The sequence below is a fragment of the Triturus cristatus genome, chromosome 12 (genome assembly GCF_964204655.1).
Source record: "Triturus cristatus chromosome 12, aTriCri1.1, whole genome shotgun sequence".
NCBI lineage: Eukaryota > Metazoa > Chordata > Amphibia > Caudata > Salamandridae > Triturus > Triturus cristatus.
The window spans coordinates 59,657,426-59,682,654 of record NC_140595.1 but is presented as its reverse complement, the minus strand read 5'-3'; the positions used below and the strand labels follow the sequence as shown (position 1 = coordinate 59,682,654).

General features: G+C 46.5%; 1 protein-coding gene across 2 annotated transcripts in view; it reads right to left on the bottom strand.

The window, feature by feature from the left end:
• Positions 1–25,229, bottom strand: part of LOC146772463 (phospholipid-transporting ATPase IK-like) — a 520,789-nt gene that overhangs the window by 129,428 nt on the left and 366,132 nt on the right. For both annotated transcript variants that reach the window (XM_085638338.1, XM_085638339.1), the window contains exons 20-22: positions 21,767–21,842; positions 20,878–20,998; positions 637–916 (exon numbers count right to left, since the gene is read on the bottom strand). In XM_085638338.1, the coding sequence (XP_085494464.1) occupies positions 637–916; positions 20,878–20,998; positions 21,767–21,842 (477 nt within the window). The remainder of the gene's footprint in view (positions 1–636; positions 917–20,877; positions 20,999–21,766; positions 21,843–25,229) is intronic.

Below are 25,229 nucleotides of genomic sequence, written 5' to 3'. Positions count from 1 at the left end.
ACATTTCCACACAGCTCTAAGGGCTGGCTAGCTTCCCGACCCACAGCCAAGTGCCAGGCCGTTTTTCAGCTTCCTTTGTGTATGAAGTCTGCGAGCAGCAGAAAAAAGAAGGTGGAGCGTGCAGCCCCTATAGTGTTCCCTACAACCCTTGGCCAACAGTGTCTTCACCACAAGTATGAAGAGAGGAAGAGGAGTATTATGTTCTCATAGAGGGGGGGGGGGGGGTTTGGATAAGGGTCCACAATAAAGGCTATTCAGACCTAAATACCTATTATTCACCCACCCCATCCACAGCCCAAATAGAGTGTACCAAACATCGTGGCGAATGGGGGAGGGGGGGATAGGGGATGTCAATTTTGGAAATCAAAAAGAGAATAATGAATACACCCTATTCAGAAAATGTCTGACAACACTACATTTCCCAAAGGCTTGCACACTGAGTTAGTAGGCCTCAATTCAATGAAGATTGTTGGGTAACAGTTACCAACACCCTTTAAAAACCACACTCAAGCCTGCTCTAGAACCCTACAAAACTCATTACTTTAGAGTTCAAGCAGAACTCGCTGACCCTCACATTCCCTGACCCTATAATGTTACAGAGATAAAGGGGTGTCACAGGTACTCCTCATGCCTTACTTTTGATCATGTTGACGTCATTGCCACCATCGCCAATAGCAAGTGTGATGGCTTTCTTATGCTTCTTCACCAAATCCACAACTACGGCCTTCTGTTTCGGAGTAACCCTGCAGCAGATCACAGCCTGGCAACGGGAAGCAAGATCGACAAATGCTCCCTCCCTCAGAGCCTCCACGTTGTCCTTGCGCCTCTTTCTCATCCAGCGTAGACTTTCAATCTTCTCCCAGAAGGACGGCCATTTCCCTGTGGTCTTCTTACCATCTGAACTCAAGAGCTTACTCTTCAAAAGGGTGATAAAATACAAGTGTTATGCTTTTCTCAGGTATCTTAATGCTAAAACCGCGTGTAATGCAGGGCACTTGTGTGATTATTTCTTTGCACATTGAGCGATCTGCGATATTTTTTCTTATCATTGAACATGCCCTGTCCGTGTCTCTTTATCTTGCACTTAATTGTCTCACGATCAGATGACAGCCTTTATGGGTCTTTGGATGCCATGATCTCATTTATGGAACAGGGTGCACGTCAAGGGCTTCTCTAAGCAGCTTATGGAAGAGGTACCGAGCCTCATATCTGGACACCTATATGTTTCATCACTGGTCGACGAAGAGGTGACCTTGCCAGTTTTCCAGATAACTTCATTAGATAAATGTTCATAAAATGAACCTGTATACAAGTCATTTACACTGTCAGTGGATGTTCTAACGAGCTGGTATAATCCAAGCATGCGTGGACCAATATGAAATGGCCGGATCTACATCATTGCCCAATCAGTCTTATCATCAATAGTCTTTGTGTAGCAAGGTCTTCATTATAACAGGGATTATTCGCACATGCCTACAGCTCAAATCGTACTTGCTTTGGTTCTTTTTGATATTTCAATTTGATTTATAATTTGTAGAGCGCGACAATTACCCTAAGGCATAAAGGCGCTAGAGACCTGAAAAGAGATGAAGAGGAGAAGAAAAACAGATAGATTCTAGACTGAAAAAAGCCAGGTCTTAAGAGCCTTTCGGAATGGAAGCAGAAGAGGAATAGACCTAAGGGCAAGGGGAAGGGAGTTCCAAAGTTTACTCGCTACCACTGAGAATGCTCTGTCCCCCCACTTCCTCTTTTTGGTTCCTGATACCACCAATTGCATTTGAAACGAGGATCGCAGGGTCTACTGGGGGAGTGCCAACTAAACATTGTTTTTAATCTTGACGGGTAGGGAAGATGCAGTCACTTGTGAACCATACAGAGTGATTTGAAGCTAATGCGTTTTTCAATAGGGAGCCAGTGCAGGGATTCTAGTCCCTTCCTGGCGGATTGTTTCCTGGGAATGTCCAGTGCATTCTGAAGCACCTGGAGTTTATACTGCAAACTCTTAATAGCGCCCAAATACAGTGAGTTGCAGTTGTCAAGTCTGGACATTACCAAGGCTAGTGCTACCTGTATTCGTGCTGGTCGTTGGATAAAAGTAAAACATTTTTTTAACATCCTTATGAGCCAGGAGCAGGTCGAGATGGTACGGTTCATTTGGATACCAAAGTTGAGTTCAGTATCCATCAGAACTCCAAGTTTCTTGGCCTTCTGGCTCGGGACAGGACAGCATCCTAAGGATTGAGACCAGCACTTACTGTTCAACTTTGATGTCCCTGATGCAAATATCATCACCTCTGTTTTCTCCCCATTGAGTTTCAAAAAGTTAGCAGACATCCATTCTGCCACTTTAGACATGCATCCGAGAATATTTTGTGATGTTGAGCATGGACCTTTAGGGATAGAAACCATGATCTGTGTGCCATCTGCGTATGACACTACCTCCAGTCCAAATGAGTGAATCACGGTTGTGGGGGGTGCCACGTAAAGATTAAAAAGAGTAGGGCTCAGAGACTATCCCTGCGGGACTCCACAGGGTAAAACAAAGGAGTCTGCGTGAAAAGATTGTAATTTCACCCTTTGGGATCTAACTGTTAAGAATGAGGGCAGGAGGGCTAATGCTTGATTCGAGACACCAAGACTCTGTAGACTTGCCTGCAGCAGAATAGGTGAGATGGTGTCAAATGCTGCTGACAGAGCTAAGAGAATCAGCACTACCCCTGTCCTTCATCCACAGTACGCCTGATGTAATCAGTGGCCGATATTAAAGCTGTTTCCGTCCCATGATGTTGCCTGAACCCAAACTGGGAATCATTAAACCATGATTGTTGTTCTGCCGTTTTCATGAGCTGCTTATTGAGATGCAGCTCCAAGATTTTAGCTGGAACTGGAAGCAAAGATATGGGATGGTAGTTCTTGCAGTCTCCTGGATCTAAATTGTATTTTTTTAGGAGTGGCCTAATAATGGCTTGTTTCCAACTGAGCGGATAGATTCCGGATAGAATAACATTATTCATGAGTTTACAGAGAGGTTCTGCTATGGTGTTTGGTGCCATATGGAGAACTGCTGGTGGACAGGCCTCCATGGGTGAACTACCATCCGTTCTCAAAAGGTATTGTGCAACAAGTGGAGGCGAGAGATCAGAGAATATTGAAAGACCCCTATTCGGGCTGCAGGGCTCCAAAGGCGCCCCCTTAGTAAGATTGGATACCGGAGTTTTAGGGGAAGCTCCAGGGTAAAGATCAAAACCGGTATACATATCCATGATTTTGGATTGAAAGAAAACGGCCAGTTGATCGCAGAATGCTTGCGAGGTCTCTGGTTCTGCTGCACGTTGGGAGGATGAAAGCTGTTGTACCAGCTTAAATAACTCTTTTGTCGATGATGCGTTTTCAATTTTTTATGTGCAGTATTTGAATTTTTCTTCCACTAGTGCATGTTTGTATTCCTTAATGCTTGCTCTGTATAACGTTCTTTCATGTTCCTCTAAGGTTTAATCTCCAGGCATGGTCAGAGCGCCGGCAGGCTTGTTTTAATATTCTGAGTTTGTCATCATACCAGGGGACCGAAGGACGACATTTTTGGGGGGCGTATACCTTCAAAGGGTCCAGAATATTAGCTGCAGATTATAGCCATGTTGCAAAGGCCTCCGCCCCAAGATTAGAATCCTCTTGGATTATACAAGGAGTTTTATTTAAAGTGTTGGTTAAGGTCTCAGCTGAAATACCTTTCCAGCTTCTAGTTCTGTTTGGGCGGTGAAGGGTTCTATGCTCTACCGCTATCGCTGGGGGGAGGGAATCAAACAACACTGCACTGTGCTCGGACCAACAGATAGGTATGGTGTTTTGGTAGGTGATTCTTGGATCATTGGAGAAGATTCCATCCAATGTGTGTCCTGCTTTGTGAGTTGGAGCCGTTACTTGTTGATGTAGAACAATACTATAGAGCATCCCTATGAGAGCAGTAGAGTCTTGGTTGTCCCTCTCCTCTAGATGAAAATTAAAATCCCCCATGATAATCAGAGAATTCTCTGCTATAACTGGTTCAAAAAGCTGTTTAAGTACTTGAAGGAACGGCGGTCTGGGTCCTGGGGGTCTAGATCAAAAGCCCTCCAAAAGTACAAGTGGCTGAAAGAATGAGTTTGAAGTTAGTGGCTTCACAAGTGAGGGTATTCAGACCTGACTCAATAATGCATTTAAATTGAGATTTGAAAACTATCTCTAAGCCGCCCCCAATATATCCCACCCTATCTACCCTTTGGATAGAATAGATATGACGCATCCATCAGTACTGGAATGTGGCACTGCAAATCACATGGGATCTGACGTAAAAGCTTTTTACTGATTCGCTAAATCGGAGTGTTGGTGACCAGTAAGAAGCTTTTTCTAATCTACTTAATCCATTTAGCTAATCTGACATTTTTCTGAATCGGCAAATGGGGTTTGAAATGGTGTCTGAGTCACTATTTGGAAATGGGGTAGTTTTGGACGTCATTTTCCAAATAGTGATTTGAACCCCGCGGAATCAATGGTTTGCTATTGTAATTCTGCTTGCAAACCATTGATACGTGAGGCATGAGGGACCCACACAGGGGAAACAACCAATGGATCCCACACAGGAAGAGGACTCCCTGCTTGTGAGGGACAGTGTTTTCTGTTATTTACACACAAACTCTTGCTTGGGAAGGTTGTTTATGAAAAACAAAAAAGAATTTAGAGCGGACCAAAACAGCATCTTGGCCTGCACTGCATTAATTTTGGGTGAAAGTGCATCTACCCTACAGGTAGATTTACTTTTAGCAATGAGATCCCTTGGAAGATTCCTCAGCGTAGTATGGGGGTGTTGGAAGCAAAAGCCGTTGCCAACCTAGCAGACTGGAGGGCACCTACCATACTATAAATGACCCTGTTTCTTTGAAATATGGTTTGGATCTGTTCTGTCGCTGGGTCTTATAAGCTCTGACTAATTTTTAATTCTCATCTACCAAACAGCACAGGTTGTCCGGTTGTGAAAGATCTAATGTGAATTGAAAGAAGGCATATAGTTGGCCCATTGCACACCACTGGTTGGTTTTATGGTCAATCTCATTAGTTTAGAAGGCTTGGATTTCTCTTCTTGTGTTTGTCCCTCCCTTAAAGCATGACCCCTTTAACTGCAACCTTCAATTGCACACTTTTAGAGAACTGCCCTTTTCTTTTTGTTAAGCACTCCATGAGAGTGAATGTGCTTTCAGGCTCTCTCTCTCGTACACTTCAGCCCTGCGCTTGTTTGCGTGCTCTGTCACTCCCCCCCACCCCTGTCCTCCATCCGTCCCCATGCCACATTTTTGTTTTTTGACATTTTCACTTTTTGGAGTACCCGGTATCTACCATTTGCTGCCAGCCCTCTCCTTCTGTGAAACAAGCATTAACAAAAGCCAAAGGCTCTCAGCTAAGCAAGACCTATTGGCTTTGACAATGTTTTTTTTGAGCCATGCTGTACAGCAGCAGGGTTGACAGTAGGAAAAAAAAGGGTATGACATTGGCAGCATTGTCCGTGCCATATAACATATTTAAACACGCATGTGCAGTGCTATAGGTCTGCGAGCGTTAGAGCTACTGGCGTTGTAAATTACAATATATTTACCCACATGTTTTGGTTTGGAGCGGAGTCGATGTATGTGGTGAAGAAGTGGAATTATGTAAGTTGTATTAGAATTGTTGTGGAATGGTGTGATGTGGAATTATGTGGTGGAGAATGTATTTGTGTAGTGGAATTATGTGGCATGATGAATAGATAGCATAGATAGGGGTGAGAGCTGAACGGAATAGATAAACAGGAAGATAGAGAGGGATAGGTAGTTTGTGTAGGAAATGGTGAATGAACTCCAGACAGAGGAGCATAAAGAGCTGCCTAGCCTTGTACAATTACTATAAATATTTCTATAAAGTTTCTAAATAAAGGTAGTTATAATACCAAATTTAAAATAATGCTCCCGTTGCCAGAGTGCATTTTGTTATGAAACGTTTGGTAGGGCTGGGACTGAGTCAGTTACTTATAACATAGTTTGAGGTTTATGGCTAACCAGTTCTAGCGAAGCACCGGTGTTGGCGGCCGCACGGTATCGTTTTTGTAAAGATCGGCTGGAGTGCGTTAGATGCTGATGGAAGACTGGTGGCTGATACCAGGCGCGCAACACCCATTGGACTCACAGGAATTCAGCCTGCCCCCCCCCCCCCCCCCCTCGTATGTGGCAGCCCGGGATGAGACAGCTTCCGGGCGCACACACATCCGCACCCGAGCACTTCACAGGTCTTTAAAAGACCATTTGCATGTTAATGAGGCCTCGCTGTTGTTTCACCCCTTCTAAGAGCCCCTGCAGCTCCACTCTGCCAATTGCTTAAAGATCCAGCCCCCACCGAAATGTTTTCTTAGCCCCCCCCCCCCCCCCCCCCCCCCCGAAATGTGGCTCTAGTTGCGCCTCTGGCTGTTACGCTTGCTTGCGGGGCGATGGTCAGACCTGGGACAGCAGCATGAGTGGGTTATTTGTGTAAATCTACCTGGTGAAACCCCTCGGCTGAGATTAACCGCGATTGTGTGAAATCACCCATGCGCACTGGTGCTACGGGAGAGCGCTTCGATCCGGGTGAATCCCAAACATGGTGTATGGATGGCAGCCGGCCAACAATAGCGGCCCAGGGGTCTGACTGCAGCGGCCCGCAGGCGGGGGGCTTCAGAGCGCGGTCTATTGCTGACTGGAGCAGAGTGGTGTCTATGCAGCGTCTCACAAGCACTCACCGATGCTGTGTAAGGGTGTGACTGCTCAGTTTCTCTGAACTGTGCGAAAAGTTCATACAAGCTGTAGTCATCGTATCAGCTTATTAAATGTAGGGTAAGCATAAGACGTCGGGTACCATTTAAAAGGAGAGGCGTGAATACGTGACATTAGACACACTTATGACAGTGGGTACGCTTCAGTGGCCATGTACACATTACCTTGTGAGCAATTAAATCAGACATCATAGAGAGGGTGTCCGTCTGGAGCATCAGGGGCCATTTACAGGAGGCGTCGAGGCATGTGACGTCACACAGAGGGGGTGAACTTGAAACATTAGGGGTAGGTTACAGGCGATGGCACGTGAAACTGACATCAGACAAAGTTCTGGGGGGGGGGGGGGGGGGGGTGTTTACGGGAGGCGCCGAGTGAGAAACACTAGACATCCCTTCTTCGAGCCCCTCTGTAAAGGAGGCGCTCGGTCGAGCTGCATGGGCGCCAGCCTACGAGCACTCTGTGAAGTGCGGAACATCCTCTGCAGCTTATTTCAACTGTAGGAATGCCAATGAAACGGTAAACAGGCTGATGAGAGCAAACAAAAAGAATCGTACACTTTGTATTACTTTTTGAAACAATATGTGCACGCCGTCCAGTAGGAGTTTGGACTTCCTTTGTTTGCAATAAAGGTTTTATTTTCCCATTCTGGTTTAAAACAAAAAAGAGCTCAACAGGCTACAGTCGTTGGACCTTCATTTAGCATTCCCCAGCCACGATCTAAGTTGAAATGTTGGGTGCTTTGGAGAGGGTGGGGAGATAACGTTTCTCATGCAAATGGGGGTTCGAGATGAAAAACACAACTGAACTACCTACACCGCCACAGCAGAAGGCTGCTCCAGTCCCTCGCCAGTTCCCTGTAGCTTATCTGGGTTGTTAATTACTTAAGCGACAACGTCCCACCCACAAAAAGGCTTCCCCCGCGCTTCTTCTCTACCTCCAGCTACAAGACACAGATCCGCAAAGTCCGTCCTCCCCATACTGCTTCGGAGAGGACATACACAATGACACCTTCTTTCAATTAAAATACGAGCTCTGGCCAGGAAGAGTAAAGAAAGAACGAATTATGCTGCGGCCTTGGTCCATTGTGTACGGAAAAGGGACACAGAGTAGTACTTGTCAATAGACACAACAGTTGAGCAGCAGACAAACTATGCAGGCCACCAAGCAATTCGAGGAGTTGGAGGGGGCGCTCAAGTGTCCAAAACTATGCCTTGAGTTATTTTCCCTGCCACACCTTCGATCAAAATGTAGAAGGGATCAAACACCTGAAAGGCTTTGGTGGCAGACCTCCGGTATACGTCACCGAAGAAATGCTTTAAATACGTTTGGATCAAACTTACCTTTTATTTAACATTTCAGGTACTGATTTTACAAATTCCATTTCCATGTACATTTTTCAAACACATTGGCAAAATTATACTGGTTTTCGAACACACTTGTAAGGAGTCCGAGGAAGACTCTGTCCTCGTTTTTACCAAAGCCGCTCTAGCCCCTGCGCTGTGGTGTCGAAGCAATGTTAGGTAGAGGTGGCCGAGGCTGCCACTGAAAGCCAAGACAGAGACAAAGCTTTCGAGCGGCTTCTGCCAGCAAACCCACGCTCTGACCTCAAGCACCACGAATTGAAGAAGACATCAATCTCTCTGTAAGACCCCCACCCCTTTAACATTGACTGAAGACGACCCAGCACACGCACATACACAACAAGACCAGCCCTGAAATGTAACAATTATAGGAACAGGTTTCGCGAGAATCCGATGTTAATAACCCATTCCTGACGAACGACCTGTGGGCACAGGTGGCAGCTACCTTCGCCCGTACAGCTGAAATACTTACCAAAAGAAGTAAATGTGGAGAAATGTACAAACAACCGCCACCAAGGTTCGCGTGACCAGTCGGGCCACCCGACTACCACAGCACCAGTAAAAGGCAGCCTCAGACTCAACCCAGAGAAGGAGAGGGCATTGGAGCTGTGATCGGAGAGACGCCAGGAATGCTACTCTGTGATTGTTTATGGGAGGCAAGGGGGATCCACTCTGTAATTGGTCGGCCGTTCACACCTTCGAATTGGTCAATGGCAGTCTAGTATTTTGTGGATATGTTGGAAAACGTTTTGTGAAGAAGAGTTTTAGGCAGAGAGAAAAAAAGCTCAAAAGAGAGAAAAAAAAAGCTCAAAGGAGAAAAACCCCTCAAATGAGCGCTATTTCATGAATAATAAAGACAGTTTTTGTGAAGGGAGTGGCGAAGAAGCAGACACGAATGGGAGATGATGTGGCGTTTAGCGCTGCCGACTCGGGAGCTGGGGAACCAGTTCGAGTCTCGGCAATGGCTCAACATCTTGTGCTTCTGGGCAATCACTTAATCTCCCTGAGCTTACCAAAATGAATGTTACCATGTGTAATGAAACCGGTGCTCATGTGAAGTGCTCCAGTACTTACGGGTTGAGATCTTGCTGCTATAAACTTCAAAAAAAGGGGAGGGGAGAATCAGTACACAGCGGAAAGAGGTCTTTGAAGGCACTGACACAAGCAGTGACCTCAGAGGAGTGGTAGGGGCAGGCAAGCACTGTTGTGGGAGGGGTGAGGTGGTTTGGGGCATGGCACAGGAGATCAGGGAGATGAGTCATGGGTGAAGCTGAAAAATAAAGCGGCTGCGAAGGTTTCATACAGGAAGTAAACTAAACAAAACATTTAATATGAGCAGAGACAGGTCAACCAAAAGAAGAGTGCTCTTCAAGGTTTTTAAGTAACCTGAAGCGTAACAGCACATGTAACAGGGGGTAGTCCTCATGGGAGGTTACAAAAGCAGAAAAGGATGGACTAATGAGCATATTAACCACTGAAAAACAGCCTTTTACAAAGGACAGTAAAAGGAGCCAACTAGAAAGATGGGTTTTGCTTAATGCCAATTTCCTGAATACAGCTTGTCTTGAAAAAATATAGCCAAAGCAAGTAGATTCGCTCAGGCAAGACCAATTGGTTTTGCTAATGCTTGTTAAGTCAAGAAGTCAAATTTGTGAGTTTGCTAGCTTTACCCAAGAATACTTCAGACTAGAAGGTGTAAGAGTTTTGCATTCTCGGTTTTAAGTACCTTGTCTGCCGTTTCGGTAATGCTTCCAGTGTATTCTGGGAGATCAAGACCTATGTAGACAAGCATTGGCATAGCCAATAGGTCTCGCCTTTGGGAGCTTGTAAGTAAAAAAAAAACCTGAAGTATAAGACTTCACGTTTACATTTACTTTGTATTTAGGATGCAGTAAATGTAAACGTGAAGTCGTACACAGTTTTTTTTTTAACTTACAAGGTCCCAAAAGCCTATTGGCTATTGCGCTATGTGATAGGCTTTGACCTAAGAATGGCTTCCTTGTCTACTTTCTTCAAAGCAGTCAACAATTGAAAGCAGTTTGGAAACATTAAAAAAGGAACGCCCAGCAAAATATGTGGTCGTAATTCTTATGTCAAACTAATGAAACTAGTGTGCGAACAAACACATTTACTTTCCACAACAGCGTTTTTAACATATTGGGGCCCAATATTACCAATGTAGAGAAGATGGCTGCATAAGCCCTAAAACAGGTCTTGTTAGAAAAACGTAATCTTGGGTACGAGAAACACTTGCTAATTAAATATCTGAAAGACACAGAACTTTGAGTAAGAGTAAGCTTTTGAGCTAAACAAGGTATGCGTACCTCGGCCAGCGTTTCATACCATGTGTAACAACTTGTCTGTCCCATGAGTATCTCCAATACCCAACCAATAATCAAAGCCTCGCAAATAATGCAAATACAATGGTAATTTTGTACAAACAAGTCACTGCAATGAAATCACTGTTTCGATCACGAACAAGCTGCACCTTCTGCTACACGACCCGTGATGTCATAAAACAATGCTCACAAGGTTCCAACATTAACCTTTCACAGGCTATTTGCAAAACATTTTTAGGTCCCTTTTTTGACAAGGTTTCACTGGACTATTGCCTCTGTTAAATTGAGCTTTAACGGTAATGTGGCAAATTGATACCATTATGGCTTACAAAGCAGAGACCTATATTTAAGGTTTAATGTGACACTTACGACAGAATGAGGAGGGTGTCCCAAGGCCCAAACTCTGGCTTTGTGGGATGGTGAGGCGGCGCCAGTGCCCTACACTGCCACAATATTCCCGAAACAATGCGCCATCATTTGCCCGGTGCCTGTGTCACCTCCAGCCACTCAATCATGTTTTTTTATTCGCTCTTCCAACAACCTCCTTTCCTCTCTTGCTTACTTCTAGTCATACTTCAAAGAACGGCTATACGCAATACGAATTAGATACTAACAGCTGTTTTATGATTGTAAACATAACTTGGAGAGTAGAGGCGCGAAGAGAAATAAACAGAGGGGCGAAATTTAAAGAGAAAGTAGGGCAGAACGAGAAAAAGAGAAAAGGGCGTGGACGCAAAAAGTAAGGCGAGAAAGAGACGAAAATTACAACATGAAAAAGAAAGAAAGAGGATAGCAGGGGAAGAAAGACTGAACCGAGAGAGGAAAAGACAAGAAGCGCAAGCAAAAAGAAGACGGAGAAGGCGGAGCGAGTGAGTGGCCGGGACGTGTGGGCGAGGAGAGAGGTGCGCACGCGCTTGGGAGAGCAGTCTGCTAATTTTCAAGCACTGTACTCGTGCTTGTGGTGCGCCCCTGCTCGCTCCCCCAAGGTGGATGCGGTTACAAGCACGAGTGTGTGCTTGAAAAGGAGCAGAGCGACGGCTAAAGGCCCTCCTATGCAGCGCATGCGCACTGCGTAGGCGAGACCTAAAAAACGAAACGTCAGAAGTCTGTTTTCACATCACCTCTGTTTCTCTGCTGCCCTAGTTGCTGGTAGAGTGTCATTAGCTAAATGGTTGATTTCACCTAAACTCTGGTGTTTGTGTCCAGCAACCTTGTGACAGGTATGTGAGAAAGTTGTTTTCCTTTTTTGTGTGCTCTTTTCTGCATTCTTTATAAGGGCTGTCTAGTTAAATCTTAAAGGAAAACAAAAGCTTTGTGCTAAAAGTTAGTAATACACCGAATAACAGACCATTTTGACAGTTATGTAATTAGTTGCTGAATGAATTTATCTATTTGAAAGGTTTAAACTAGCCATGGTATTTAGGTATTGTTTATTGTTAAAATAGACGTCAATATACTTGCCGTACACCAGAGTCACCCGACATTTTCAGATTATTGAATGCCTTGGAAAGTAGGCAGGGATTTGAGGAAACAATGGAGACTTTGTATCAAGTGGATTAACTGACAAAACTTGGGGGATATTAGCAACAACTTGCGATAATTATCGCAAAATGCGCTTAGCGCGTTTGTTTTTATCACCGCCTATCGCTGGATATTTTCGCGGAGATAACACGCTATTAGCAACGTTTACCTCCACTGTGATAAAATATCCAGCGATAGCGGCGAAATGCCTGATTATCGCTGGAAATCCAGCGATATTCACGCATTAACGCCATGGTGGACTTAGCCTAACAATCCACCTCCCATTGAAGATAATCACGCTTAGCGCGACTTTTTTTATCGCTTCGCCTGCGTTGCTAATAGGGGGAAGTTGTGTCAGCGATTGTTTTCAGTCGGTTTTAGTTGGGAATGCCTACCTTGCATGTCATTAGCGATAATTGTCGCTGGCACGCAAGGCAATAGGAAAACCGTCCGCTAGCGCCAGAAAGCTGTCGAAAGCTGTCGCAAACGCCTGTTAGCGACAGCTTGCTGATAGGGCGATTAAAAAATCGCCGCTTTAGTGGCAAAAAGTGCAGCAAAAGCTGCGATAAAGGCCTTGCTAAAATGCCCCCTGGTTCGGCCTATCAGCGTATTTCTATTTGTGACTATCTTTAAAGAAAAGGATCATAACATTGTAGTACATTGCTGCATCTGAGCAGCACTTCGTTACCCCAAGGAGGTGGTAAAACATTTTGTTTCTTCATCCAGCACTTGAGCTTCATTTCAAAGTGTATGCTTAAAAGTATGTTCGATGTAGAACAGTACTCTATTTGGGAGTTGTAGGATTCAGAAACCTTTCATGCGCCCCGGGGACAGACAGCAAACAGGAGTCCTCGGGGAAGATAAGTAGACGTGGTCCAAGAGTCAGAGCAGTCCTCTTTAGAACCGGGAAACAATGTTCAAGTCCTCACATGGACTCAACGTTCTGTAATTCTTGGCAAAATACTTTATCTCCTCAATGAATCTGACCTTGTGCAAGGTAATCTGTTGGTCATGGAAATGCTCCAATGTTTTCTGGCTGAGTTCATTCTATATAAACCTGCACAAAATAAACGATAAGAGGGTGGGGCAGCAACCACACTGAGAGGGCCTCCAAACAGTGGTGGAGGTAAAAAAAAAATGTACTTCAACTTGAGGGCAAGCATAGACCAAGTAATCAGTACTTGGTCCATGCTCTGTCAAAAGAACAGAACAGGAAGTCAAACTGGCATTTGCTGACCAATAAGAAGGAAGCAAATGAGAGTGATAATTAAGCCAACCAATGGTAATTAATGTACAGGCTCTTAGCCCTTTTTAAGTTTTATTTTTCTTAACAAAATATCTTAGAAGCAACTGTGCATGTGCTTTATCACGTAAAACCTAAAAAATGGCGGCTGGCTGCACACTTGCTTTTCCGCATCAGAAGCATGCGGTTGTATCCATTTAATGCACTGTCTTTCAGTGGGCAGCTCAGATGGACTTTTGGCTTGGTATCAAGGGAGGGCATTCAATACATGCTGTAGAAGTGCTACCCTCCTGGTGCTGACAAGAAAATACTCATACACGGTCAGTGTGAGTGCAGGCGATATCCACAAACCAATGTTTCATCTCGTTAAACACATCACCCTCACTGACTACTATCTTGGTCAACATATGCAACACCTCATCTTTGCAAACATGTAGCGAGGATCCTCGCAGTGGGAAAACTAGGCTCAGTTAAACTCTACCTTGAAGTGCATCGGACTGACACGCTTTGCGGAGACGACTCAGAGAGGGAAATAGTTTTATGGCTTTTTTCTTTGCTAAAAGTACCTCAGCCTCTCCACATCCCTTAGTTCTGTTTCTGTAGTCGCCACTTCAGCTACCAGCGCACGCCTAACTCCCACAGTCTCCGATATACATTTTCCCCTGATCACTGCCTAAAAGGCGTTCCAGTCCACCAATGGGGAGTACGCAGTAAAAGTGCTGGCCTCAAATTAAAGCTGTATGCTGTTCCATTTAGAGTCATGAGAGACCGGATCCTCCAAACATTCCAGCTTCAGTCTCCAGGTAGGGATACAAGGTCACAACTGTTGCCAACTCAGGTGGAGGAGGACTGGGTTGTGGTTCGATATGGTTCTAGCTAGGGATTCGACAACTCGCACCAACCCATGAACATCTGGAGTGCAGAGAAAAGTATCTAACCACACATGCAGTTCGCGGAGGACGGAAAGGAAAGAGTACTCCCTGATCAAGGGATGCATACATAATCAGGTATCTACCAGCCCCAAGGCAACCTGCCAGTGCGTGAAGAAACATGCCAATCTGATGACTGGAGAATCTCTTAAAGGGGGTGGGATCGTCCTAGAGTGGGATCTGCTATGCAGTTAAAGTCTCCCCCATAATAATTCAGTGTACCTAGTGAGGGACTAAGAACCTAGATAAGTCCTCAAGGAAAGCTCCCTGATCCACATTCGGGGTATAGATATTGATTATGGCCATGTCTCGTCCTGCCAAGCTCCTCGTCACCACTCTGTATCTACCTGCTGGGTCAACCACGGTACCAGTGTGTTGAAAGGGGACCCCCAGGCATATCCAAATGAGTATGCCCCTCGAATACACTGAATATGTAGTATAATAGGCTTGTCCTTCCACCTCTTCTGCAATGCATTCCCTTCTTTAACTGCAATAGTGCTATGTGGATTCCCCATCTGTTAAGGTTACAAAAATACTTTATATATCTTGGCCATCAAATGCATCCCCCTAATGATCCAGGATATGAATTGATAGGTTATGGGGGTTGCCATTGGGTGCATTTAGAAACATGTTGCAATATCCACCCTTGGACACCTGCTCTATTTCCTGATCTCCCCATCTGGTATTGGGAATGAAGAGGGAGGATCAATGAGGCGTGACTCGTATAACACCTATAACCAAACAAATATGTAACAACCCAACTCCCACACCCTAGGACAAGTAGGCAGTAATCCCCCATCCAAACAGCAAACATTCATAGATGTACCCATGCGGACTAAATAATAATGGGTGCAGCATCTCGGGAGCTCTGTTGATGACTCCCCACAATCCAGCAGTGTATATAAATAACATGAATTTTGGTGGCCAAGAGGGAGCAGGTTGCTTTTACAAGAATCAACGGAAAACCCCAAATTCAGCAGCCCTCAATGTAAAAACTTTTTATGATACCAATAGCAGCTGCTTCAAATAAGTTAATCAGCAGTTCCAGGGGTCACTTTGGGCTGATCTGCTCCTGAAGCTTCAGATGAAGGGGATCTGCGATTATAGTCCAAATCATGCGTGCCTCCACCTCTGACTGTGGACAGAGGGCTCATGCCGCTGCTTCTCATCATTGCCACCACGTCCACTGCCCTCAGTTGTTCCTGCTGAGCCTCCCCTTTGGAGGGGATCACCCTGCTTTTGCTCTTGAATCTGCGTTTTGACCTGACTCTCACCGTCCTCCGTCGGGAGGATCCCCAAGTGAGCCAGGCTGTGGGTGCCGATCAAATCGACTCCCAGACCTCCTCTGGGGTATGGAAGAATTGTACTCCATTCAAGGTCGACACTCTTAACCCCTTCGCCGCGGCAGGAATTCCGCCGCGGCGCTGGGGGGGGTTTGGGGGCAGGTGCGGTGGCGCTGTGTTCGTGACGGAACCACTCCGTCACGAGCCACGGTTGAGCTGTGCTCATGACGGAGTGGTTCCATCACGTCTCCGCCCACTGCGCTAATCGCCCGCACAGGCGGGGAATTAGCGCCGCAGGGGCGGAGCGGCCGCCAGCGGCCGCAGCATGACGGAACCAATCCGTCATGAGCACAGCGCAACCGTGGCTCATGACGGAGTGGTTCCGTCATGAGCGGGGAAGGGGTTAATCTGGCAGGAAACATCATAGCATAAGTGATACCCTGTTGGCGAAGGCAGCATTTCGCTTTCAGGAATTCAGCAAGCTGTTTTTGGTCTTCCTTGGTGAAGTCTGGGAAGACCATGACCTTGCTGTTGTCCTCTACGAGGTCCCCTTTCTTTCGAGCATGGTTCAGGATATGGTCCCTGTCTTTATAGTGCACCAGTCTTGCAACCACTGGGAGCGGCAGGGCTCTAGGAATGGGGGGATGTGCCGGCACTCGATCTGCTCGTTCTAAAGCATAAAAGGTCAATAGCCCTTCTACCGCCCTTCTACCGCCAATTCCTTTTGCAGACAGTGTTCTAGATAGCTCACCATATTTTCCCCTTCCACCCGTTTGGGTAGATCCTGATATTATGGCGCAAGCTGTTTTCTGCGTCCTCTGCTCTCACTTCTGGTGTCCGAATTCTTGCTTCCATGTCTGAGATTTTGTCCTTCACAGTTCTTTTTGTAAATTCTTTTTATTGGCATTTATTATTACAGTTGTTAAACAGGTGTATTTGTACGCATTAAAATTGTACATATGCATCCAAATCAGCTATTATCGTTATAGGCATTTACAGTTGCGTCAATTTCACGTAGATGCTGTATGCGCTATAGCAGGTGTTTGTCAAGAAGAAAACCGGGGGGGGGCATCACACTAGGGGTCGTCATGGAATTCTAGGTGGTACGGCCAGACGAATGTATGCATGGTTCTTCAGGTATCTAATTGGCGGCACAGTCGAATCTCACTAAGGAGAATATGGGTGTGCAGGCGGGTGCAGGAGATAGGTTAGTGTGTCGGCTTAGTGGGAGCGGGAGACGAGCGGGCCCTAGGGAGGTGTGGGTAATCAGGAGGGGTCCCCAGTTGTGTGGGCATGCACAGTAGATAACTGTGTGGTGTCGGGGGGTTGTCGCGCCAATGATCGGGTCATCGTGGGACCGGGACTGTTTGAATTGGTGTAGCAGGAGCGCCCATTCCAGGGAGATTGGGGTTTTTCGTACGCCTTTAGCTTCCTCCTCTCGCACTGCATCCTCCTCAGCTGCAGCCCATTTGAGTACCGCCCCCCACCCATGCTGCGATCGGGGGGCCCGAAGGGGAGCGCCAGTGCATAGCTATGTAGCGTTTAGCCAGTAGGTGGGCTAAGGAGACAAAATGTATGGGTAATTTGTGACGTTTCCTCCGTCCGATCATGCCTAACGCGCAACATTCCCATGTGGTTAGGTGGGTAAGTCCGGTAAGATCTCGGAGCGTCGTGTGGATAGACGACCAGTAGGCCTGGATACCCGGGCAGGCCCAAAACATATGGTAAAAATCTGCATCTTGCGCCTGACAACGGGGGCAGAGGAAAGTTGTATCAGGGTAGAAACGCTGAAGGCGTGCTGGTGTCAAATAGGCCCTATGTAGAATGTGAAATTGTATATTCTTAAAACGGGCGTTCCTAGATACTTTTTTTGGGGAATTCAAGCGCCCTTTCCCATTCATTGTCATGAAATGACCATCCCGCTTCCTCCTCCCAGAGAGTCCGTAGGGGTTCTAGTAGTGGAGGTGCCAATTCCCTGATCGATTTGTACAACCATGTGGTAAGATGGCGGCCCGCTCCCATTCGTAATATTGTGTGGAGAACTGGGTGTGTGGGGGGTTCCCCTAGTGTGAGGTCGTAGTACGGTCGGTAGTTTTTGTCCTTCACAGTTGACGGAACTGGGGGGACCAGTGGTGTAGCAAAGGCCCCTGCAGCCCCTGCAGTGCGGGGGCCCCGAGCTCCAAGTTTCGTTACGCCACGGGGGTGACCTCTGACAGATCTCCTTCAGCTGTCGTGACACGGTCCACAAGCAACCTGTGATCATCCTTCAGTATTCCCAAGTCAGCAACCAAGGTGTTGTTTTTTGTTTCTAGGACCTCCCGAGAGGCTGTGATGGCTTGTAGGATGTCGTGAAGAGTGGGGTTCTGCGAGGATCCCTGTTGGGGGGGGGAGGGCGGACTGCACCCACATCAGGTGGAGGCTCAGTGGATTTCCCCTGGGTTGAAGCCCCAGCGTCCACATCCTTCTTCTGAGTGACTTTCTGCATTGTATCTGGGTGGCACAAACCAGTAAGGCAGTTATTATGACTCTCCCCCAGTACAGATCTTCTATGGCAAGTGTTCAGGAGCTCAGAGGTGTGAAGGGTGAGTTCTTCACTATAGCAGAGACCCACTGAGCATCTTACATGTCCGTAGACCCGCCGTGCTGATGGTCACAGTAACGTTCTCTGGCATTCTCACGAGTATTCTAATCCCAACAGCAGATAGAACTGTCTAGTGTAGCCAGCTCCCAAAGTGAGAAGCAGAGCTCCATAGACCATCGGCACATTCTGAAATACAGTGTCAAATCACTGCTCATGCAGAGCACCCTCGATTGAGCCCTGGGTGCTAAGGGGCTCGCCAATGTAGGGTGGGAGTGCTATTGTGTTCTATCATCGTCTGCTGGAGTTCAGAGCCTGTTCAAGTCCAGGGCCAGTGCTCTTCCACTGTGGAGGGTCAATGATATCTGCTTCCCACCACAGTCATCAGGGGTTTCAACACTGAGGGAAGGACCGCTTGATCCCACTCTAGGCCTCACCACACCACCTTCAGGTGAGGCCCTTAGCGCCGCGGTAGTCTCAGTGCAGGGGAAGTCTATGCATTGAAATGCAAATAGTGTGCAGACTGCTCCCTATGTGGCGCTCAATCGTTACACCAGTCTAGCTGTGTGGCTCGTTACTCCACCCCTCTAGGTCACAGCCACATAGCATTACATACGGGCCTCTATTTGGCAGTTCTCAGGTCTTCTGCTCAGTGTCTTTTCTTCTCAGAGGAGGGTTCGCCTGTTAATGTCTCGCTAAATTAAACTGTACCCCAGGGCCCCCTCTCATATCAACAGCAATCCTCCTCACCTCTGTTAGGGCTCCAACTGGATTGCTTGATGCACAGTAACAGTGTCGGGGGCACACCGGCGGCCGTCACCGCGACGGTCAGCACCATTTTAGGGGCATAGCAGAGAGAGCAGTTAAGGTTCTCGGAGTCCTCACCAGGGGTCCCCGCCACCCCACGCGCCTAGGCAAAAACAGACGCACCGACAGGCCTCAGGACACACTGCACAGTCCTGTTATATCGACGGGCCCACAGGATGGCCCCGCGCTGCCACAGGCAAGAGGCAGCCCACTGAGGATTCGCTGGTTAGACTCACCCCCAGTGCTCACTTCGCTCAGGAGCAGCAACACAGTTATGATGATGGACATGCCATGCACCTCCGGGTGCCGCAGAAGCCATTGCTGCCCCAGGTGCACTTGCAGCTTCCCCGACACCGTCGGGGGTAGTATTCCAAAAATATTCTCGGCCCCCGGGTCTGTTGCTCAGTCTCCTGCAGTCTGGGACAATCAGGGGCGGGTGCGCAACTTCAGGTTTGTGGTCACCTATCTGCCTTCGGGATCCGCCCTCTTAGAAGCAGTCCCTCGCGGCCGGGCACTCTCTCCTCTGTCAGCATTGCAGCCAGGAGTCAGACGAGGTGCATTACCCGCACCAGATGCCCCCTCTATTACAGAATTATATCAGGATGACCCTGGATGGAGTTTGCCAGGCAGGAGTTCCGACGTGTACTTCCTATGCCATCGGCACCTAGCCCATATTAAGTGCATAGATTTATATTTTAGGGTTACGTTATTAAAGAAATATAATGCATTTAACCACCAACGCATAAAAATGTATATGGTTACAATTACATCTAGGGGCTCAATACGATATCAGGCAGAAAACTTTTGCCTGACACCATCTCGAATTCAGGACCGACAGACTTGCAGTCGGTGGTTCCAACCTCCAGATTACGATGCGACCGAACACTGTTCAGTCGGATTCCCATTGTTTCCTTTGGGAGCTGGTGTTACACCTGAGAACAGGCCATAACAAAGGCTCCTATGGGGAAATGGGGTGTGTGTGTGGAAAACCCTGCACCATGTTGCAGGCACCCCATTGTGCTTGCCACACAGTGCAGGGTTTTATAGAGGGGTGCCTTAGGTATCCTTTCGCCCAGCAACCGTAGTTTCTGACAGCTTTTCTGTGTTGGACAGGCTGACGCAGAAAGGCTGTTGGAAAGTGACATCGTATTCCCAACAGCGAAAACGTCATCCATAGGGGGTTACGGTGTGGTTCCGACCAACAGGAATACTCTGCGAGTTGGTCAGAACTGAGTCGAAATGACCAGCCGCTTTACTCTCCGACCGCGAACATCGTAATCAGGCATTTGGACTGTAAACCGACTGAGTTGGTCGGATGGCTCCGATGCGATCACGAAGATTCCGACTGTCAGGCGGAGGCTTTCCGCCCGATAACGTAATTACCTCCTTAGTGTTTGAGAAGTTGTGGAGGTCACCTAATTCAAACTATGCTACATTTCTAGCTGGGTCTCCTTGTCCCAAATGACTTGATGTCCCAACCTATCTCTATGTTTATCTGCATTTCCTATTAATACCATTTCAAAATAATCCTACGTAAGTATTTGTGATTATGATTTTTGAAACAAAACAAACACAAAATATACAGTCAAATTATTGAGAACCATAAGATGAAAGCATGACACCCCACAGACCCACAACCAAAGTACTCAAGACTGATGCACACAGCCACTTTTAAATGATTTCACACATGCTTACTCTCTCTTTGCTGGTTCATGGCAAGGCGTCGTTACAACTAGTGACATTCTTCACCTGCTTGCCACAACTCTAGTCAACAGGAGGATCAAACATACAATCACGATGAATAAATTGTGGATACCTGTGGTTTATCCATTAGGACAGAATAGGATGTGGCATATGAACTTTAAGTCACTCCTGACTTTATATGGCTTTGGGAAACTTTTGTATCTAGCTCTCAAAACCCTTAGCTTCTCTCCCCCACATGCACTTAAAACTGTAAAAACAGCACAAAGCGCCACTGCAGATTTATACTACAGAGTCCTGGATTACCAAAAATTCGCCTGAAATCACTAATGCCGTCGGACGATGATGGACCTTGTCTTCAGTATTCAGAACATCCTTCTCCTTCCCACTGCTGGAGATGTTTTTCAAAGTGGCGTCAAGCATACGACTAAGAGAAAGAAAAGGCATGAATAGTGTGGTTCTGATTCGTTAGTAACAGAACATATTTATTTCTCAAGAGTCCACAAATGTAATATTAACTTCTTTTCCTGCCTTCAGGGTTTCTGTTATATCGACTACTCCTCTGGGCAAGCAATGCTAGCTTTATAAAGCAAAATAGAAACATCAAGTGCAAAGTCCATCTGGCTGGTGTATATACCATAACATCTGTGCTCACTGTACTCCATTGACACATCAATTGAAGGACTGAGCTGCAGAAAAAGAGATTTACGTGCTTTACCTTTGAACGCAAATTGATGATTTTTAAGAGAGGCAGATGCAAGCAACTTCCACACAACTGAGTTTCTTCTCTACTTCCCAGAATTCACAAAAGGTTATTGGTGGAACGCTAAAAGGAATCTCAGGCTTCAGTAATCACTCTGAGCCACATTTCAGTCTCTGCCATTACAGATAGGGACCAGCTAAATGCAAATCAATTTTTACTCTGTCCCACAAAAAACCGACCACACCAAATGGCAGGCCAGGTCGCCACTAAATGGGAACACACACCAATAAAAATCGGTTCCGGCATTGCATGGTCTCATCAATGAGGTGCTGTTGAATCCTATGGGACAGCAAACTAGGGGGCCATGCGTACCTTGCGGCTCTCTCTATCCAAGAGCTCCACCATTAATTTTCATGAATTGAACGTAACCCCCACCAAGATAGCATGTTAGCCTTAAATAGCCAAAAGCACACGCAGGGTGCTAAGTCTTACCAAACTTCATTTTCATCCAGAATTTTCATGTCCTCAGAAAGTAGCCGGCAGGAGAATCCAATGTTTACTGCTGTTTCTGCAACACAGGTATCAAGTTTGGTCAGGAACGTATATATGTTATTCATGATTACTCAACTAAGGAGTGGATGATGGAAGGGCAGTTGACACAGAAGTCGCCAACGCTTAGTGCAGCATAACAAAATATGTGGGATTCCAACAGACATTATAATGAGGATGACCGGGCTACATGCAATGGAATGACCAGTCTTCTGAAATCAGTAGAATCTTATGTAGAATACACCTCTTCACTTCGGGTCTGCAGCAATCGAAACAACTGATGCAATTTTAAATAGTAACTCGAACAGGCATTGAGTGACACAGTAGATATTAACGATGCGAAAATACTCCGCACTTTGAACAATGACAATAATCTATTAGTGGCCCGAAAGACATATGTGATTGTCTATTGTATTCTCCTTGTTTATGTTTTTATTTATGTGTTTGTTTTTATGTATTCGATCTATGAATTTTCCATGTATTGTTGTTTAGAATTGATGTTTCTTGTGATTGAGAAAGTTAAGGGAAAAGAGATCTTCCCTTCGCTGTAGAGGAACGTGGTTTTATTATTATTGTTTTGATGAAAATAAATCTTTTTTTAAATGAGGGTAGCTTTGACCTTAAAATCATTTGCACATATTGATTGATTTACAGAACAGATGAAATGTTTTTTATTAATAAAGCACAATAGTGTTTCCATATATATGTTTTTGAGGTCCTATTTTCGTGATACTGGGGGTGTATTTCAAGTGATGAGTGATACTGTTAGAAGAGTATGAAACAGGTGTGAGAACCACTAAGAAACCCAAAAGGATTTTTTTCTGAATAGATAGTCTCATACGGTGCACTGTGAGAGGGGTCCCCTTGTTAGGTCTCGCCTGCGTTGCAGCGCATGCGCTGCGTCGCCTTGGCGAGAACTATTGTCGTTGTTTTTGTGTCCGGCTTCTGTGGAAGCAGCGTTGGTGTCCGCCCTGTCGGCATTAGGCACCGCCCACCCAGACTGGAGATTTCGCTTGCGAACGGTGTCTCTTCCGGACATGCGTACTGGAGGCTGCTTCTCCATGTTCACTTCTGTTATTGAACAAAAGGTGAACTCTGCAGTGCACCGTGCTCCAAACGAAAGTGTATATGATCAATTTATTTCAATTTTTATAACTGAAGTTGGAAGAAAGTGTAAAAGTCTCATGTGGTGTCTACGTTATGTTTTTTAGCTATTTTTCGACGGCTTCCCAGTGTCTGGTGTTTTTCGATATCGACTTCATTATTTTCTAGTATATATCTACTTTAGTCTTCAATCTCACTTTCTGTATTACGTTTTTTTTGCCTTTCTCACGTCCTACTTCCGCTTTTCCCTCTCACTGCTTCCGCCACCATGGTTTCCATGATTTATTTCATTTTATTCATTGTGTTTGAATAACAGCCTCTAAGCAATACAAGATAGCGCTATATGGCGGGGGGTGGAGGAGTGAGCTGAGGATCAGCTGAGACAGGGGCAGTGCTGATCAAATAATAGGATTTCAGGGCTGACTGTTAGCAGGACTGATAGGGTAAGTGCCTTTTCAGAGCTTTGAAGGGCGTGACCTCGTGCATGAAATGTGCAGCCAGTTTTGTTGTATAAGCTGGATATAAACGGTTGTCCTTAAGTGTCTGGTGGGTCAGTAAGACAGTAACCACTCAATGAGGCCGGGTAAGGCTCGGCCATGGAGGGCCTTGTGATTAGGATCAGAAGCCAGTGATGTCATCGGTGTACTGCAGACCAAGAATGACGTGAGCGGGGCAGTTGAGGATCTTTTGCAAGTTGGCCAATGTTTTCTTCAGGAAACACAAATCTAGTTTGTCTGCCTAATGCTATTCCTCCTTCTGGGTTTGTCTGTCTTCCCCTCGACCAGGTGTTTCCCAGCTTCTTGCTTCTCGCTTCTTCTTTCTTCGTTTATTCTCTCTTCACATATGTTGTTGCTACTTTCTCTGTCTCGCCTCTGCCTTTCTCTCCTTGTCGCCCTTCTCTGCTCCTCCTTTTAATTTCTCCTCTATTCATGCCTCTTGCTTCTTTGACTCCCCTCATGCTTTGTTGCTTCCCCTCTTTTAGTGCACTTTGGCCTGCATCACTCTCATAGCCGCTACGGATTCTCAGTCCATGATGTGCTCTAGTAGCCTGTACAGGCATTGCTTTTCATATTTCTCATGTCCCAATGGCTCGTTTTCCTGTGGTCATGACACTCTGTGCTTGTCACTCTGCCTATCCCAATAACACTTTAGCTATTCCATCCGAGTTGTCTTCTTGACCCTACAACGGCATGCCGTTCTCACTGTCCCTTTTAACCCCTGCAATCTAGTGCATGCAAAGGTTCTAATGTACGAGTTACTTACCATCGGTAACGATGTATCTGGTAGTGACAATTCTAGCCGCAGATTCCTTCACGTAGAATTATCCCCAGGCATGAGACTGGATCCGGAAACTTTTTTGCCACAGCATTCCTGCGCACCAGGGGCGGGGCGACATCACGTGACTCCACCCAGGCGTCGTCGGCGTACGTGACGTCAGCGAGGTCACATAAGGCCCACCCCGGCGCGCCTACGTCAGTTTTCTTCAGAGAACTTTTCCGCACCACAACGCGGAACCACCAGACAAAAAACTGTGGAAGCATGGGAACAGTGTGTGAAGAGCAGAAACATTGGAAAGAAACTGTGGCGAACAACACCACCAGAGTAGTGCCAACACCGCAGAACGCAAGGGCAGGGAATGAAGAAAGAAAAAGAAGAAGAAGAAGCAGAAACCTGCACAGTCACCCTGCCAGCACATAGACAGCCTCCCATCCTGTGCCCCGGAGGCAAAGAACATGTGTAAACGCATGGCCCACGTAGGAAACCCCCACCCCCCCATCCTGAGCAAGGAATGGGACCAGTCCCAGGACAGACAGGGACAACAAACGTCCAAGCCACCCCAACCTAGAGGGCAACCACCCACAAGGCCAAGGGCAAGACCTGGCCAGACGACCCTTAATCAGAGGATACCAATGGAAGGAAGGGAGGACAGGGATAGAAAGCAATCCCCCCCAAACCTGGAGTAGCCAGAGCAGCAGGGCACCGGAGCACCGGAACCCCAACCTCGAAAGAACCAAAGGAGGAATGAACTGCCCCTAGACGGAGTCGCCCGGCAAGAACAAGGAACACACTCACAGGAGATACAGCCCCCCACCGGGAGGCGAGTACCGAAGACCAACCCAAGGGTCCTCGCAGAATAGGGGAGGAAGGGCGGGCCGTGAAGGAATCTGTGGCTAGAATCGTCTCTACCAGATACATCGTTACAGAAGGTGAGTAACTCGTACATCTGATAGAGACTACTAGCCGCAGATTCCTTCACGTAGAATAGATACCCTAGCAATACCCCCTGGGAAGGAGGGTCTGC